The 15960-nt window shown below is 50.9% G+C and overlaps 1 protein-coding gene across 2 annotated transcripts in view; it reads left to right on the top strand.

Moving 5' to 3' along the window:
* Positions 1-2286: 2286 nt before the first annotated feature.
* LDHD (lactate dehydrogenase D) overlaps positions 2287-15960 on the top strand; it is a 74052-nt gene continuing 60378 nt past the window's right edge. The window contains exons 1-2 of one of the 2 annotated variants that reach the window (XM_073564255.1): positions 2287-2485; positions 15262-15356. In XM_073564255.1, coding sequence (XP_073420356.1) covers positions 2375-2485; positions 15262-15356 — 206 coding nt within the window. In that variant the 5' untranslated portion in view covers positions 2287-2374. The remainder of the gene's footprint in view (positions 2486-15261; positions 15357-15960) is intronic. The other variant, XM_073564254.1, reaches the window with a different exon arrangement.

The following is a 15960-nucleotide window of genomic DNA, read 5'->3' as shown; positions in this document are numbered from 1 at the left end:
ATACAGATAAGATACACGTTAGATACAGATTAGATACACATTAGATACTTGTTAGATACACATTAGAAACAGATCAGATACACATTAGATACAGATCAGATACACGTTAGATACAGATCAGATACACATTAGATACAGATCAGATACACGTTAGATACAGATCAGATACAGGTTAGATACAGATTAGATACACATTAGATACAGATCAGATACAGGTTAGATACAGATTAGATACACGTTAGATACAGATTAGATACACGTTAGATACAGATTACAAACACATTAGATACAGATTAGATACAGATCAGATACAGATTAGATACAGATCAGATACACGTTAGTTACAGATCAGATACATGTTAGATACAGATTAGATACACGTTAGATACACATTAGATACAGATCAGATACACGTTAGATACAGATCAGATACAGATTAGATACAGATCAGATACACATTAGATACTCGTTAGATACAGATCAGATACACATTAGATACCCATTAGATACACGTTAGATACAGATCAGATACAGAGTTCAGATACACATTAGATACAGATCAGATACAGGTTAGATACAGATTAGATACAGATTACATACAGATTAGATACACATTAGATAAAGATCAGATACACGTTAGATACAGATCAGATACACATTACATACTCGTTAGATACAGATTAGATACAGATCAGATACACATTAGATACCCATTAGATACAGATCAGATACAGAGTTCAGATACACATTAGATACAGATCAGATACAGATCAGATACAGGTTAGATACAGATCAGATACACGTTAGATACAGATCAGATACACATTAGATACTCGTTAGATACAGATCAGATACACATTACATACAGATTAGATACACGTTAGATACAGACCACATACAGATTAGACACACGTTAGATACAGATTAGATACACGTTTGATGCAGATCAGATACAGGTTAGATACAGATCAGATACAGGTTAGATACAGGTTAGATACAGATTAGATACAGATCAGATACAGGTTAGATACAGATCTGATACAGATCAGATTAGATACAGATTAGATACACGTTAGATACAGATTAGAGACACAGCTGAGCGCCGTCTTGCACACACGGGTGGGTGCAGCTCAGATACAGGTTAGATACACGTCAGATACAGATCAGATACACATTAGATACAGATTAGATATACGTTAGATACAGATCAGATACACATTAGATACTCGTTAGATACAGATCAGATACACATTAGATACAGATTAGATACACGTTAGATACAGATCACATACAGGTTAAATACACGTTAGATACAGATCAGATACAGATTTGACACACGTTAGATACAGATCACAGATTAGATACACGTTAGATGCAGATCAGATAGAGATTAGATACAGGTTAGATACAGATTCAGATACAGATTAGATACACGTTAGATACAGATCAGATGCAGATTAGATACAGGTTAGATACAGATCAGATACACGTTAGATACAGATCAGATACAGATTAGATACAGATCAGATACACGTTAGATACAGATCAGATACAGGTTAGATACAGATCAGATACACGTTAGATACAGATTAGATACACGTTAGATACAGGTCAGATACAGGTTAGATACACGTTAGATACAGATTAGATACAGATCAGATACACGTTAGATACAGATCAGATACAGATTAGCTACAGGTTAGATACAGATCAGATACAGGTTAGATACACATTAGATACAGATCAGATACAGATTAGATACAGGTTAGATACATTTCAGATGCAGGTTAGATACACATTAGATACACATTAGATACAGATCAGATACAGGTCAGATACAGATCAGATACAGGTTAGATACACATTAGATACAGATCAGATACAGGTCAGATACAGGTTAGATACAGATTAGCTACAGGTTAGATACAGATCAGATACAGATCAGATACAGATTAGATACAGATTAGATACAGGTTAGATACATTTCAGATGCAGGTTAGATACACATTAGATACAGGTTAGATACATTTCAGATGCAGGTTAGATACACATTAGATACAGATCAGATACAGATCAGATACAGGTCAGATGCAGGTTAGATACAGATCAGATACACATTAGATACAGATCAGATACAGGTTAGATACATTTCAGATGCAGGTTAGATACACATTAGATACAGATCAGATACAGATCAGATACAGGTTAGATACAGATCAGATACAGGTTAGATACAGGTTAGAGACACAGCTGAGCGCCGTCTTGCACACACGGCTGGGTACAGCTGTGGGACCTTCCTCCTCTTCCTCTCGGGCTCCTGTCCCTTTATGTGGGTGTTGTCGGTGTCCGGTGTCTCGGCTGCTCCGCCCCGGTGATGTCCTTCCTTCCTCCGGTCAGGGACGCGCCGGCGGCCATGGCTGCGCTCCTGTCAGTGAGAAGACTGCGGACTGCGGCTGTGTGCCGGAGCTACGGCGGGGTGGCGCAGGTATGATGACGTCACCAGGGCCCGGGGCCCATTATGGCTGTGAGGGCCCCATTATCTATGGCTGTGAGGGCCCCATTATCTATGGCTGTGAGGGCCCCATTATCTATGGCTGTGAGGGCCCCATTATGGCTGTGAGGGCCCCATTATCTATGGCTGTGAGGACCCCATTATCTATGGCTGTGAGGACCCCATTATCTATGGCTGTGAGGGCCCCATTATCTATGGCTGTGAGGGCCCATTATGGCTGTGAGGGCCCCATTATCTATGGCTGTGAGGACCCCATTATCTATGGCTGTGAGGACCCCATTATCTATGGCTGTGAGGGCCCCATTATCTATGGCTGTGAGGGCCCCATTATCTATGGCTGTGAGGGCCCCATTATCTATGGCTGTGAGGGCCCCATTATCTATGGCTGTGAGGGCCCCATTATCTATGGCTGTGAGGACCCCATTATCTATGGCTGTGAGGGCCCCATTATCTATGGCTGTGAGGACCCCATTATCTATGGCTGTGAGGACCCCATTATCTATGGCTGTGAGGACCCCATTATCTATGGCTGTGAGGACCCCATTATCTATGGCTGTGAGGACCCCATTATCTATGGCTGTGAGGGCCCCATTATCTATGGCTGTGAGGACCCCATTATCTATGGCTGTGAGGACCCCATTATCTATGGCTGTGAGGGCCCCATTATCTATGGCTGTGAGGGCCCCATTATCTATGGCTGTGAGGGCCCCATTATCTATGGCTGTGAGGGCCCCATTATCTATGGCTGTGAGGGCCCCATTATCTATGGCTGTGAGGACCCCATTATCTATGGCTGTGAGGGCCCCATTATCTATGGCTGTGAGGGCCCCATTATCTATGGCTGTGAGGACCCCATTATCTATGGCTGTGAGGGCCCCATTATCTATGGCTGTGAGGGCCCCATTATCTATGGCTGTGAGGACCCCATTATCTATGGCTGTGAGGGCCCCATTATCTATGGCTGTGAGGACCCCATTATCTATGGCTGTGAGGACCCCATTATCTATGGCTGTGAGGACCCCATTATCTATGGCTGTGAGGACCCCATTATCTATGGCTGTGAGGACCCCATTATCTATGGCTGTGAGGGCCCCATTATCTATGGCTGTGAGGGCCCCATTATCTATGGCTGTGAGGGCCCCATTATCTATGGCTGTGAGGACCCCATTATCTATGGCTGTGAGGGCCCCATTATCTATGGCTGTGAGGGCCCCATTATCTATGGCTGTGAGGACCCCATTATCTATGGCTGTGAGGACCCCATTATCTATGGCTGTGAGGACCCCATTATCTATGGCTGTGAGGACCCCATTATCTATGGCTGTGAGGGCCCCATTATCTATGGCTGTGAGGGCCCCATTATCTATGGCTGTGAGGGCCCCATTATCTATGGCTGTGAGGACCCCATTATCTATGGCTGTGAGGGCCCCATTATCTATGGCTGTGAGGGCCCCATTATCTATGGCTGTGAGGGCCCCATTATCTATGGCTGTGAGGGCCCCATTATCTATGGCTGTGAGGGCCCCATTATCTATGGCTGTGAGGGCCCCATTATCTATGGCTGTGAGGGCCCCATTATCTATGGCTGTGAGGACCCCATTATCTATGGCTGTGAGGACCCCATTATCTATGGCTGTGAGGACCCCATTATCTATGGCTGTGAGGGCCCCATTATCTATGGCTGTGAGGACCCCATTATCTATGGCTGTGAGGACCCCATTATCTATGGCTGTGAGGGCCCCATTATCTATGGCTGTGAGGGCCCCATTATCTATGGCTGTGAGGACCCCATTATCTATGGCTGTGAGGGCCCCATTATCTATGGCTGTGAGGACCCCATTATCTATGGCTGTGAGGGCCCCATTATCTATGGCTGTGAGGGCCCCATTATCTATGGCTGTGAGGGCCCCATTATGGCTGTGAGGGCCCCATTATCTATGGCTGTGAGGGCCCCATTATCTATGGCTGTGAGGACCCCATTATCTATGGCTGTGAGGGCCCCATTATCTATGGCTGTGAGGGTCCCATTATCTATGGCTGTGAGGGCCCCATTATCTATGGCTGCGAGGGTCCCATTATCTATGGCTGTGAGGGCCCCATTTTTTATGGCTGTGAGGGCCCCATTTTTTATGGCTGTGAGGGCCCATTATGGCTGTGAGGACCCCATTATCTATGGCTGTGAGGGCCCCATTATCTATGGCTGTGAGGGTCCCATTATCTATGGCTGTGAGGGTCCCATTATCTATGGCTGTGAGGGCCCCATTATCTATGGCTGTGAGGGTCCCATTATCTATGGCTGCGAGGGCCCCATTTTTTATGGCTGTGAGGGCCCCATTTTTTATGGCTGTGAGGGCCCCATTTTTTATGGCTGTGAGGGCCCATTATGGCTGTGAGGACCCCATTATCTATGGCTGTGAGGGCCCCATTATCTATGACTGTGAGGGCCCCATTATCTATGGCTGCGAGGGTCCCATTATCTATGGCTGCGAGGACCCCATTTTTTATGGCTGTGAGGGCCCATTATGGCTGTGAGGACCCCATTATCTATGGCTGTGAGGGCCCCATTATCTATGACTGTGAGGACCCCATTATCTATGGCTGTGAGGGCCCCATTATCTATGACTGTGAGGGCCCCATTATCTATGACTGTGAGGGCCCCATTATCTATGACTGTGAGGGCCCCATTATCTATGGCTGCGAGGGTCCCATTATCTATGGCTGTGAGGGCCCCATTTTTTATGGCTGCGAGGGCCCCATTTTTTATGGCTGCGAGGGCCCCATTATCTATGGCTGCGAGGGCCCCATTATCTATGGCTGCGAGGGCCCCATTATCTATGGCTGCGAGGGCCCCGTTATCTATGGCTGTGAGGGCCCTGTAACGGGTTCTACCAAGCTGGGGTACCTCTTTCAGTACCACCCCGTATTTTCGGAGGTCCGCTCTGCGTTGGCTAGAGTCTGAATGAAGGACGCTGGCTGGAATTCCTCTGAGTGCATGGGCGCATATAAAAGATCACTGCTTCTCCATGTATTTCCAGTCTGACAACACTTTACTCACAGGACACAGTATATATCACACAGATACAGAGGGCAGGCCAATAGACAAGCCGCAGGTGGCCGGAGCCTGCCGATGTTTACTGTGGGAATTACAAAGGTGGGGGGAGGGCGGACAAAAGGGGGAATGCTGATGCATTAGGGACATGCATCTCACATAGAACCTATTATCCATACATATAACTGCACAACATATTCTGGGGGCTGAGTGTTTCTGTAACACGGCTCCCCTTTTCAGCGACGCGATCGGCATACACAGTCTGATCCTCAACGGATCGGTTTGGGGATGACTGAAGTTTATGGGGTTGGTACAAGTTCCGTTTGTCGACTTAGTCCATCGGCGTTACCGTTTTGTTTGCCGGGTCTGTAGTGGATGGTGAAGTCCGGAGGTTGTAGGGTTAAACTCCACTGCAGCAATCTGGCGTTGTCTCCGGAGACCCGATTAAGCCAGACTAGGGTATTATGGTCCGTTAGGAGGGAAAACTGTCCTCCATACAAATATGGTTGTAACTTCTTGTTTGCCCATACTACCGCCAGGCACTCCTTCTCGATGGCCGCATAGCTTCGCGGGGCTGTAGTTTCCGACTCAGGTAAGCTACCAGGTGTTCTTGGCCGTCCGGCCCGACCTGGCTCAGTACTGCCCCCAATCCAAACATAGAAGCGTCCGTATGAACAAGGAAACGTGTAGTTGGATCGGGTGCGGCCAATACAGGGGTATTGGTGAGGGCGTCCTTTAGTTGGCGGAAGGCTTCCTCACACTCTGAGGTCCAGGTTACCTGGCGGGGTTGGTTCTTACGGGTCAGATCAGTGAGGGGCTTGGCTACGCTGCTGTAATTGGGAACGAATTTCCTGTAATACCCCGCTGTCCCTAGAAACGCCATGACCTGGGTTTTAGTGCGTGGGATGGGCCATTTGGCTATGGCCTAAATCTTGGCTGGTTCTGGTCGCTGTTTCCCACTTCCCACCCAATGCCCTAAATACTGAACCTCTGCTTTGCCCACGTGATACTTGTTTGGGTTCAGGGTGATTCCGGCCTGGTGGATCCTGTCCAATAATGTCTCTAGGTGATTTAGATGCTCTTCCCATGTTGCACTGTAGATGGCGATGTCGTCCAGGTAGGCACAAGCATACTCCTGGAGACCATCCAGAAGCCGGTCAGCCAGCCTTTGGAAGGTCGCCGAGGCATTCTTCATCCCGAATGGCATAACTCGAAACTGGAATAAGCCGAACGGGGTGACAAATGCCGACTTGGGAATAGCGTCAGGACTAAGGGGAATCTGCCAGTAGCCTTTGCATAGATCGATGGTGGTCAAATACTTTGCCCCCGCCAGCCGGTCTAACAACTCATCCACACGCGGCATGGGGTATGCATCCGTCACTGTTTTCTCATTGAGCTTACGATAGTCTACACAAAACCGTGTAGTCCCATCCTTCTTGGGCACTAACACTACGGGGGATGCCCAGGGACTATCTGACTCTTCAATGACCCCTAAACGCAGCATCTCTTGTATCTCTTGTCACATCCCCTCTCGTACAGACTCAGGGACGCGGAAGGGGTTTTGTCGCAGGGGGGTCTGATCCTGGGTCTCAACCTTGTGTTGTGCCAGGAGAGTGTACCCCGGTCTCTCTGAAAACATCCTCTGTCGCAGCCTCAACGCCTCCGCCTGCTGTCTCTCCCGGGGGCCTAGGTCTTCACGCAAGTGTACCTGGTCCCTTGTTTTAGACTGAGTCCTTTCCCCTAAGACATCCGGCAAGGGAAGTCCGGCTAAATCCTCTGCTTCAGGTGCACAGATGGCCACTACCTCTTCAGGGCGCTCCCGGTAGGGCTTCAGCATATTCACGTGGAACATGCGGATAACCCTGGGGTCGTCACAATCGGCGACATTATAGGTTGTGTCGGCTATTTTCCCCACTACCTGGTAGGGCCCCTGCCATGCAGCTTGGAACTTATTCTGCTTCGTGGGCTCTAACACCAGGACCTTCTGTCCTATTTCCAAAGTGCGCTCTCTGGCCCTCCGATCGTACCATATGCGCTGGCGCCGCTGGGTCGCCTGCATGTTCTCACATACAGCCTGAGTCAGCTCCTGTAGGCGGTCCCGAAATTCCAGCACATAGGGTACAATAGGTACCCCTTCTATGAGACCCTCCCCTTCCCAGTGTTCCAGCACTAAGTCTAGGGGTCCCCTTACCCGTCTCCCGTATACCAGCTCGAACGTGGAGAACCCCGTGGATTCTTGGGGCACCTCCCGATTGGCAAACAGGAGGTGTGGCAAGAATTTCTCCCAGTCCCTGTAGGTCCTGGTAAAAGTCCCAATGAGCTGTTTTAATGTCCCATTAAAGCGTTCACACAACCCATTGGTGTGCGGGTGGTACGGGGCGCTTCTAATGGACTCTACGCTCTTCCACAATTGGTTGGTCACCTCTGCTGTAAACTGGGTACCCTGGTCCGAGATAATCTCCCGGGGAAATCCAACCCGTGAGAAAACCTGGAGCAGGGAGGCCGCCACCGTCTCTGCCAGTATGTTAGGTAACGCAACCGCCTCTGGATACCGTGTGGCATAATCTACCACTGTCAATATATACTTTTTCCCGGACGGACTGGGTTTGGCTAACGGCCCTATCAGATCGACCGCTACTCGGCTAAATGGTTCCTCCACAATGGGGAGGGGGCGTAATTAAGGCCTTGCATCGATCCCCCCTCTTGCCAATGCGCTGACAACTGTCACAGGTCTGGCAGTACTGACGAACATCATATGTTACCCCTGGCCAAAAGAAGTTTTGTGTCAGACGATGCCTGGTGCGACTGACGCCGAAGTGCCCGGCCAAGGGTATATCATGAGAGATTCGCAGTAGCTCCTGCCTATACTTCTTGGGAACTACCAGCTGTTGTTTTATAGTGGGGCTCGTCCCTGTGTGGTGCTGCTCTGTGATCCGGTAGAGGAGTCCCTGCTTCCATACAAACTGTTCCCCTTCCAGTACTCCTCTCCCCTCCTGTGCCTTCCCACGATATCCCTCTAATGAAGGATCCTCAAGTAACTCCCTCTTAAATTCATCTGGGGTGGCCCAAGAAATGTGTCTGGCTATGGGAATACGTGCAGGGCTGGGATGTCTTACCTGGGCCTCTTCTGAGTGTGATTCCGCCTCCACAGCTCGAGCTTGTCTCTAGGTGGTCATAGGATAGGTCTCAACCAGAGGGGCCACCGAGAATGCAGACAACATGGGCCCCAAGTCATTTCCCAGCAAGACGTCTGCAGGCAAATCCTCCATCAAGCCGACCTCAACAAGGCCATCCCTGACTCCCCAGTTCAGGTGAATCCTGGCAGTGGGTAGTCGATGTATAGCTCCCCCTGCTACACGGACTGCCACTGTCCGGTCCGTCTTCTCTTGGTCCCGGACGAGATGAGGCTTCACAAGGGTCAAAGTTGCTCCTGAATCTCTTAGTCCCTGCATACGTTTCCCATTAACCCACACGACCTGTCGATGTTGTTGTCGATTATCTGCCCGGGCTGCCTGCACGGGGTCTACTGCATGCAGCACTTCCTCCATCTCTTCCACCCCTTGGTTAGTCGTAGCCCCCAATGCCGGGTCAGCTTCGCCTTGGTAGCAGTGTACGGCAGCCCGGCTGAAGGTAGCTGTTCCCGCCTTTGGCCACTGGGTATGCTGAGTCCGGATTGGGCATTGTCTTTACAGGTGGCCCAGCTGACGGCAGGTGTGACATCGCGCCCCAGGGGGACTGTGGTAGGCCGGGTTTCTAGCTGGTCCCCCTACAATCTTCGGTGGTTTGGGGCCCTCCAGGTCCATGGGCGGGCCCCTAGTGACCACCTTTGATCCGGACAACTGCGGCCTCCTGGCATCATGATGTTCATCGGCCAGACGAGCGGCTTCCTCAAGAGTCGTTGGCCGCCTGTCCCGAAGCCATTCCTCTGTCTCGGGGTTTAGTCCATTAAAGAATCGTTCTAACAGGAAGAGCTGGAGGACGTCCTCCTTAGTGGTTGCTTGGCTCCCTTGTACCCACTGTAGCAGTGACCGCCGTAATTTACAGGCCCATTCAGCGTGGGTATCGGTTACGCGTTTTATAAGTCCGCTGAACTTTTGGCGATAGGCCTCTGGTGTCAGCGCATACCGGGCCAAGATCACTTCTTTGATCCGCTCATAGTCCATACAGTCCTCATCAGGTACCGTGCGATAGGCGTCCGCTGCCCGGCCTGTCAGCTTGCTGGCCAGAATCTGAACCCGTTCCTCTGGCTTCACTTGATGAAGGGCACACTGCCGCTCAAAGTCCTGCAGAAAGCCATCAATGTCTTCCTCTGCCTCCCCCAACTGTCGGAAGGCATTATACTGGATCTTTTTGTGGTTTACTGTTGAAGGTACCTGGTCGAAGGCCAGAGCTCCCCCTGCTCGCTGGCTCTCCTCTCTCCGCTCTGCCTTCTCCATCTTGGCCAGCTCCACTTTGGTCCGCTCTGCCATCTCCATCTTGGCTAGCTCTATCCTAGTCTGCTCGGCCATCCTTTCCTTCAGATCCGAACGCACATCAGCCATCACCTCTCGTATGATCTCTACCGCAGGGTTTGGGCCATAGAACACTAGTCTGCTCTTTACCTCCCTCTGGAATTCGGTCTCCTCCACATTCACATTGGGGGGCGCTGCACTGTCGTGTTCCATGATGGCTGCTATCAAATCCGCTTTTGTTGCTGGCGATCAACCCTCGGGCTTCCACCAGATCTTTTGATGTAGTCCTCTTTAACTTCTGGTAGTCATTTTCCATTCATTCCTTTCCTCCTGTAGAAGGGGTATCAAATCCCGCTGTCTGCCACCAGTGTAACGGGGTCTACCAAGCTGGGGTACCTCTTTCAGTACCACCCCGTATTTTTGGAGGTCCGCTCTTCGTTGGCTGGAGTCTGAATGAAGGACGCTGGCTGGAATTCCTCTGAGTGCATGGGCGCATATAAAAGATCACTGCTTCTCCATGTATTTCCAGTCTGACAACACTTTACTCACAGGACACAGAATATATCACACAGATACAGAGGGCAGGCCAGACATGCATTACAAAGGCCGCAGGTGGCCGGAGCCTGCCGATGTTTACTGTGGAAATTACAAAGGTGGGGGGAGGGCGGACAAAAGGGGGAATACTGATGCATTAGGGACATGCATCTCTCATAGAACCTATTATACATCCATATAACTGCACAACATATTCTGGGGGCTAAGGGGTTCTGTAACAGGCCCCATTATTTATGGCTGTGAGGGTCCCATTATCTATGGCTGTGAGGGCCCCATTACTTGTGGCTGTGAGGGCCCCATTATCTATGGCTGCGAGGGCCCCATTACTTATGGCTGTGAGGGCCTCTTCATTCTGCAGTGATAGATGGTATGGGATTCGCTGTGCTAATAATGGTGGACCCTACACCCGCCCAGGCGCTGACATAGAAGTGCAGTTTATGGAGGTCTTTCTCCACCAAGGACCTTGTAAAGCGTGTTAGGACTGGTAGACAGAGACTTAACAATCAAGCTTATAAATCTAGTTTGTGGGGTGCTGTGGGCCCGGTCACCCTGTATGGAGGAGTCTGGAGGAAATGGTGGGGCGCAGGAGGTCTGTGGGGTGCTGTGGGCCATGACACCCTGTATGGAGGAGTCTGTAGAAGATGGTGGGGCGCAGAAGATCTGTGGGGTGCTGTGGGCCCGGTCACCCTGTATGGAGAAGTCAGGATAACATGGTGGTGCATAGGAGGTCTGTGGGGTGCTGTGGGCCCGGTCACCCTGTATGGAGGAGTCTGGAGGAGATGGTGGGGTGCAGGAAGTCTGTGGGCTGCTGTGGGCCATGTCACCCTGTATAGAGGAGTCTGGAGGAGATGGTGGGGCGCAGTAGGTCTGTGGGCCCGGTCACCCTGTATGGAGGAGTCTGGAGGAGATGGTGGAGCACAGGAGGTCTGTGGGGTGCTGTGGGCCCGGTCACCATGTATGGAGGAGATGGTGGGGCACAGGAGGTCTGTGGGGTGCTGTGGGCCCGGTCACCCTGTATGGAAGAGTCTGGAGGAGATGGTGGGGCACAGGAGGTCTGTGGGGTGCTGTGGGCCCGGTCACCCTGTATGGAGGAGTCTGTAGGAGATGGTGGGGCACAGGAGGTCTGTGGGGTGCTGTGGGCCTGGTCTCCCTGTATGGAGGAGTCTGGGGGAGATGGTGGGGTGCAGGAGGTCTGTGGGGTGCTGTGGGCCATGTCACCCTGTATGGAGGAGTCTGTAGGAGATGGTGGGGCGCAGGAGGTCTGTGGAGTGCTGTGGGCCCGGTCACCCTGTATGGAGGAGTCTGTAGGAGATGGTGGGGCGCAGGAGGTCTGTGGGCTGCTGTGGGCCATGTCACCCTGTATAGAGGAGTCTGGAGGAGATGGTGGGGCGCAGGAGGTCTGTGGGCCCGTCACCCTGTATGGAGGAGTCTGGAGGAGATGGTGGAGCACAGGAGGTCTGTGGGCCCGGTCACCCTGTATAGAAGAGTCTGGGGGAGATGTTTGGGCATAGGAGGTCTGTGGGGTGCTATGGGCCATGTCATCCTGTATGGAGGAGTCTGGAGTAGATGGTGGGGTGCAGGAGGTCTGTGGGGTGCTATGGGCCATGTCATCCTGTATGGAGGAGCCTGGAGGAGATGGTGGGGCGCAGGAGGTCTGTGGGGTGCCGTGGGCCCGGTCACCCTGTATGGAGGAGTCTGGAGGAGATGGTGGGGCGCAGGAGGTCTGTGGGCTGCTGTGGGCCATGTCACCCTGTATGGAGGAGTCTGTAGGAGATGGTGGGGCGCAGGAGGTCTGTGGGCTGCTGTGGGCCATGTCACCTTGTATTGAGGAGTCTGTAGGAGATGGTGGGGCGCAGGAGGTCTGTGGGGTGCTATGGGCCATGTCACCCTGTATGGAGGAGTCTGGAGGAGATGGTGGGGCGCAGGAGGTCTGTGGGCTGCTGTGGGCCATGTCACCCTGTATGCAGGAGTCTGTAGGAGATGGTGGGGCGCAGGAGGTCTGTGGGCTGCTGTGGGCCATGTCACCTTGTATTGAGGAGTCTGTAGGAGATGGTGGGGCGCAGGAGGTCTGTGGGGTGCTATGGGCCATGTCACCCTGTATGGAGGAGTCTGGAGGAGATGGTGGGGCGCAGGAGGTCTGTGGGCTGCTGTGGGCCATGTCACCCTGTATGCAGGAGTCTGTAGGAGATGGTGGGGCGCAGGAGGTCTGTGGGCTGCTGTGGGCCATGTCACCCTGTATGGAGGAGTCTGTAGGAGATGGTGGGGCGCAGGAGGTCTGTGGGCTGCTGTAGGCCATGTCACCCTGTATGGAGGAGTCTGTAGGAGATGGTGGGGCGCAGGAGGTCTGTGGGCTGCTGTGGGCCATGTCACCCTGTATGGAGGAGTCTGTAGGAGATGGTGGGGCGCAGGAGGTCTGTGGGCTGCTGTGGGCCATGTCACCCTGTATGGAGGAGTCTGTAGGAGATGGTGGGGTGCAAGAGGTCTGTGGGCTGCTGTGGGCCATGTGACCCTGTATGGAGGAGTCTGTAGGAGATGGTGGGGCGCAGGAGGTCTGTGGGCTGCTGTAGGCCATGTCACCCTGTATGGAGGAGTCTGTAGGAGATGGTGGGGCGCAGGAGGTCTGTGGGCTGCTGTGGGCCATGTCACCCTGTATGGAGGAGTCTGTAGGAGATGGTGGGCCGCAGGAGGTCTGTGTGGTGCTGTGGGCCCGGTCACCCTGTATGGAGGAGTCTGTATGAGATGGTGGGGCGCAGGAGGTCTGTGGGGTGCTGTGGGCCCAGTCACCCTGTATGGAGGAGTCTCTATGAGATGGTGGGGCGCAGGAGGTCTGTGGGGTGCTGTGGGTAGAGTCACCCTGGACGGAAGAGTCTGGAGGAGATGGAGTGGCGCAGGAGGTCTGTTGGGTGCTGTGGGCCCAGTACTTCAGACATACAGTTAGGTCCATATATACTTGGACAGAGACAACATTTTTCTAGTTTTGGTTCTAGACTTTACCACAATGAATTTTAAACAAAACAGTTCAGATGCAGTTGAAGTTCAGACTTTCAGCTTTCATTTGAGGGTATCCACATTAACATTGGATGAAGGGTTTAGGAGTTTCAGCTCCTTAACATGTGCCACCCTGTTTTTAAAGGGACCAAAAGTAATTGGACAGATTAAATAAAATGTTCATTTCTAGTACTTGGTTGAAAACCCTTTGTTGGCAATGACTGCCTGAAGTCTTGAACTCATGGCCATCACCAGACGCTGTGTTTCCTCCTTTTTGATGCTCTGCCAGGCCTTCACTGCGGTGGTTTTCAGTTGCTGTTTGGTTGTGGGCCTTTCTGTCTGAAGTTTAGTCTTTAACAAGTGAAATGCTCAATTGGGTTGAGATCAGGTGACTGACTTGGCCATTCAGGAATATTCCACTTCTTTGCTTTAATAAACTCCTGGGTTGCTTTGGCTTTATGTTTTGGGTCATTGTCCATCTGTAGTAGGAAACGACGACCAATCAGTTTGGCTGCATTTGGCTGGATCTGAGCACACAGTATGGCTCTGAATACCTCAGAATTCATTCGGCTGCTTCTGTCCTGTGTCACATCATCAATAAACACTAGTGACCCAGTGCCACTGGCAGCCATGCATGCCCAAGCCATCACACTGCCTCCGCCGTGTCTTACAGATGATGTGGTATGATGTGGTATGCTTTGGATCATGAGCTGTACCACGCCTTCACCATACTTTTCTCTTTCCATCATTCTGGTAGAGGTTGGTCTTGGTTTCATCTGTCCAAAGAATGTTCTTCCAGAACTGTGCTGGCTTTTTTAGATGTTTTTTAGCAGAGTCCAGTCTAGCCTTGTGATTCTTGATGCTTATGAGTGGCTTGCACCGTGCAGTGAACCCTCTGTAGTTACTTTCATGCAGTCTTCTCTTTATGATAGATTTGGATATTGATACACCTGCCTCCTGGAGAGTGTTGGTCACTTGGTTGGCTGTTGTGAAGGGGTTTCTCTTCACCATGGAGACTATTCTGCGGTCATCAACCACTGTTGTCTTCCGTGGGCGCCCAGGTCTTTTTGCATTGATGAGTTCAGTGCTTTCTTTCTCAGGATGTACCAAACTGTAGATTTTGCCACTCCTAATGTTGTCGCAATTTCTCGGATGGGTTTTTCTGTTTTTGCAGCTTAAGGATGGCTTGTTTCACCTGCATGGAGAGCTCCTTTGGCCGCATGTTTCCTTCACAGCAAAATCTTCCAAATGCAAGCACCACACCTCCGATCAACTCCAGGCCTTTTATCTGCTTAATTGAGAATGACATAAGGAAGGGATTGCCCACACCTGGCCATGAAACAGCCCTGGAGTCAATTGTCCAATTACTTTTGGTCCCTTTAAAAACAGGGTGGCACATGTTAAGGAGCTGAAACTCCTAAACCCTTCATCCAATGTTAATGTGGAGACCCTCAAATGAAAGCTGAAAGTCTGAACTTCAACTGCATCTGAATTGTTTTGTTTAAAATTCATCGTGGTAATGTCTAGAACCAAAATTACAAAAGTGTTGTCTCTGTCCAAATATATATGGCCCTAACTGTATATTGGGAACTCTTTGCCGGTAATGGTGGTCTGCGAGTACATTGGTTACTTTACACTTAGTTTCGGGGGCTCTTGATACACACTGGTACTGTCCTCTCCTCATCACTGTACCCTTCTCTTGGCAGCTGGTGGACGATCTCAGGGCAGTGGTCGGAGACAGCAATGTGTCCACAGCAATGGCCGTTCGTGAGCAGCATGGCAGGGATGAATCGATGCACAGGTAAGTCTGGTATCATATGCATGATCTATCTGTCAGGAACACCACACTGCACTTGCTCACTGAGCCAGTGCGCGTGTCCTGAGTAAGACACTGTGCTCAGAGATACCTGTGGAGCGAGCGCCAACAGTGAAGATGCATGCTTCAGACCCACAGGACCTGAAGCATGTGCCTGCTATGGGCGTGGCCTAAACTCCAGAGAGCTAGGAGCTGCAGGAAAACTCCTAGAAAGGTAGCTACGGGACAAAGTTACCAAGGGGCATAGACAGAGACAGAAACCAGATGAGGCCGGGGTCAAAGCACGAGATAGCACAACGATGCCAAAGGATTAGACAGAATGGATAGTCAGGACGTAGTCAAGAAGTCAGAAACCAGAGAAACAGATATACAGTACAGAATCAACAGGCAAACTCACAACGGGGGACAGAACCGGATCAGAACCATATAAGCAAGCTAGAAGACAACGAACAAGCACACAGGGGTCACCACACTCGGCCAAAGGCAAAAGTATAACTGACAGGGATTGGAATTTCTCAGGGCTATAAGAAGCTCTGCCTGAATCAAAGAGAGGCCGCAATGATTAACCCCAGGCGTGCAGGTCAAAGCC

The sequence above is a fragment of the Dendrobates tinctorius genome, unplaced genomic scaffold (assembly GCF_039654945.1).
Source record: "Dendrobates tinctorius isolate UK_male_01 unplaced genomic scaffold, ASM3965494v1 ptg000440l, whole genome shotgun sequence".
NCBI classification, from domain to species: Eukaryota; Metazoa; Chordata; class Amphibia; order Anura; family Dendrobatidae; genus Dendrobates; species Dendrobates tinctorius.
This window is presented reverse-complemented; position numbering and strand designations above follow the sequence as displayed.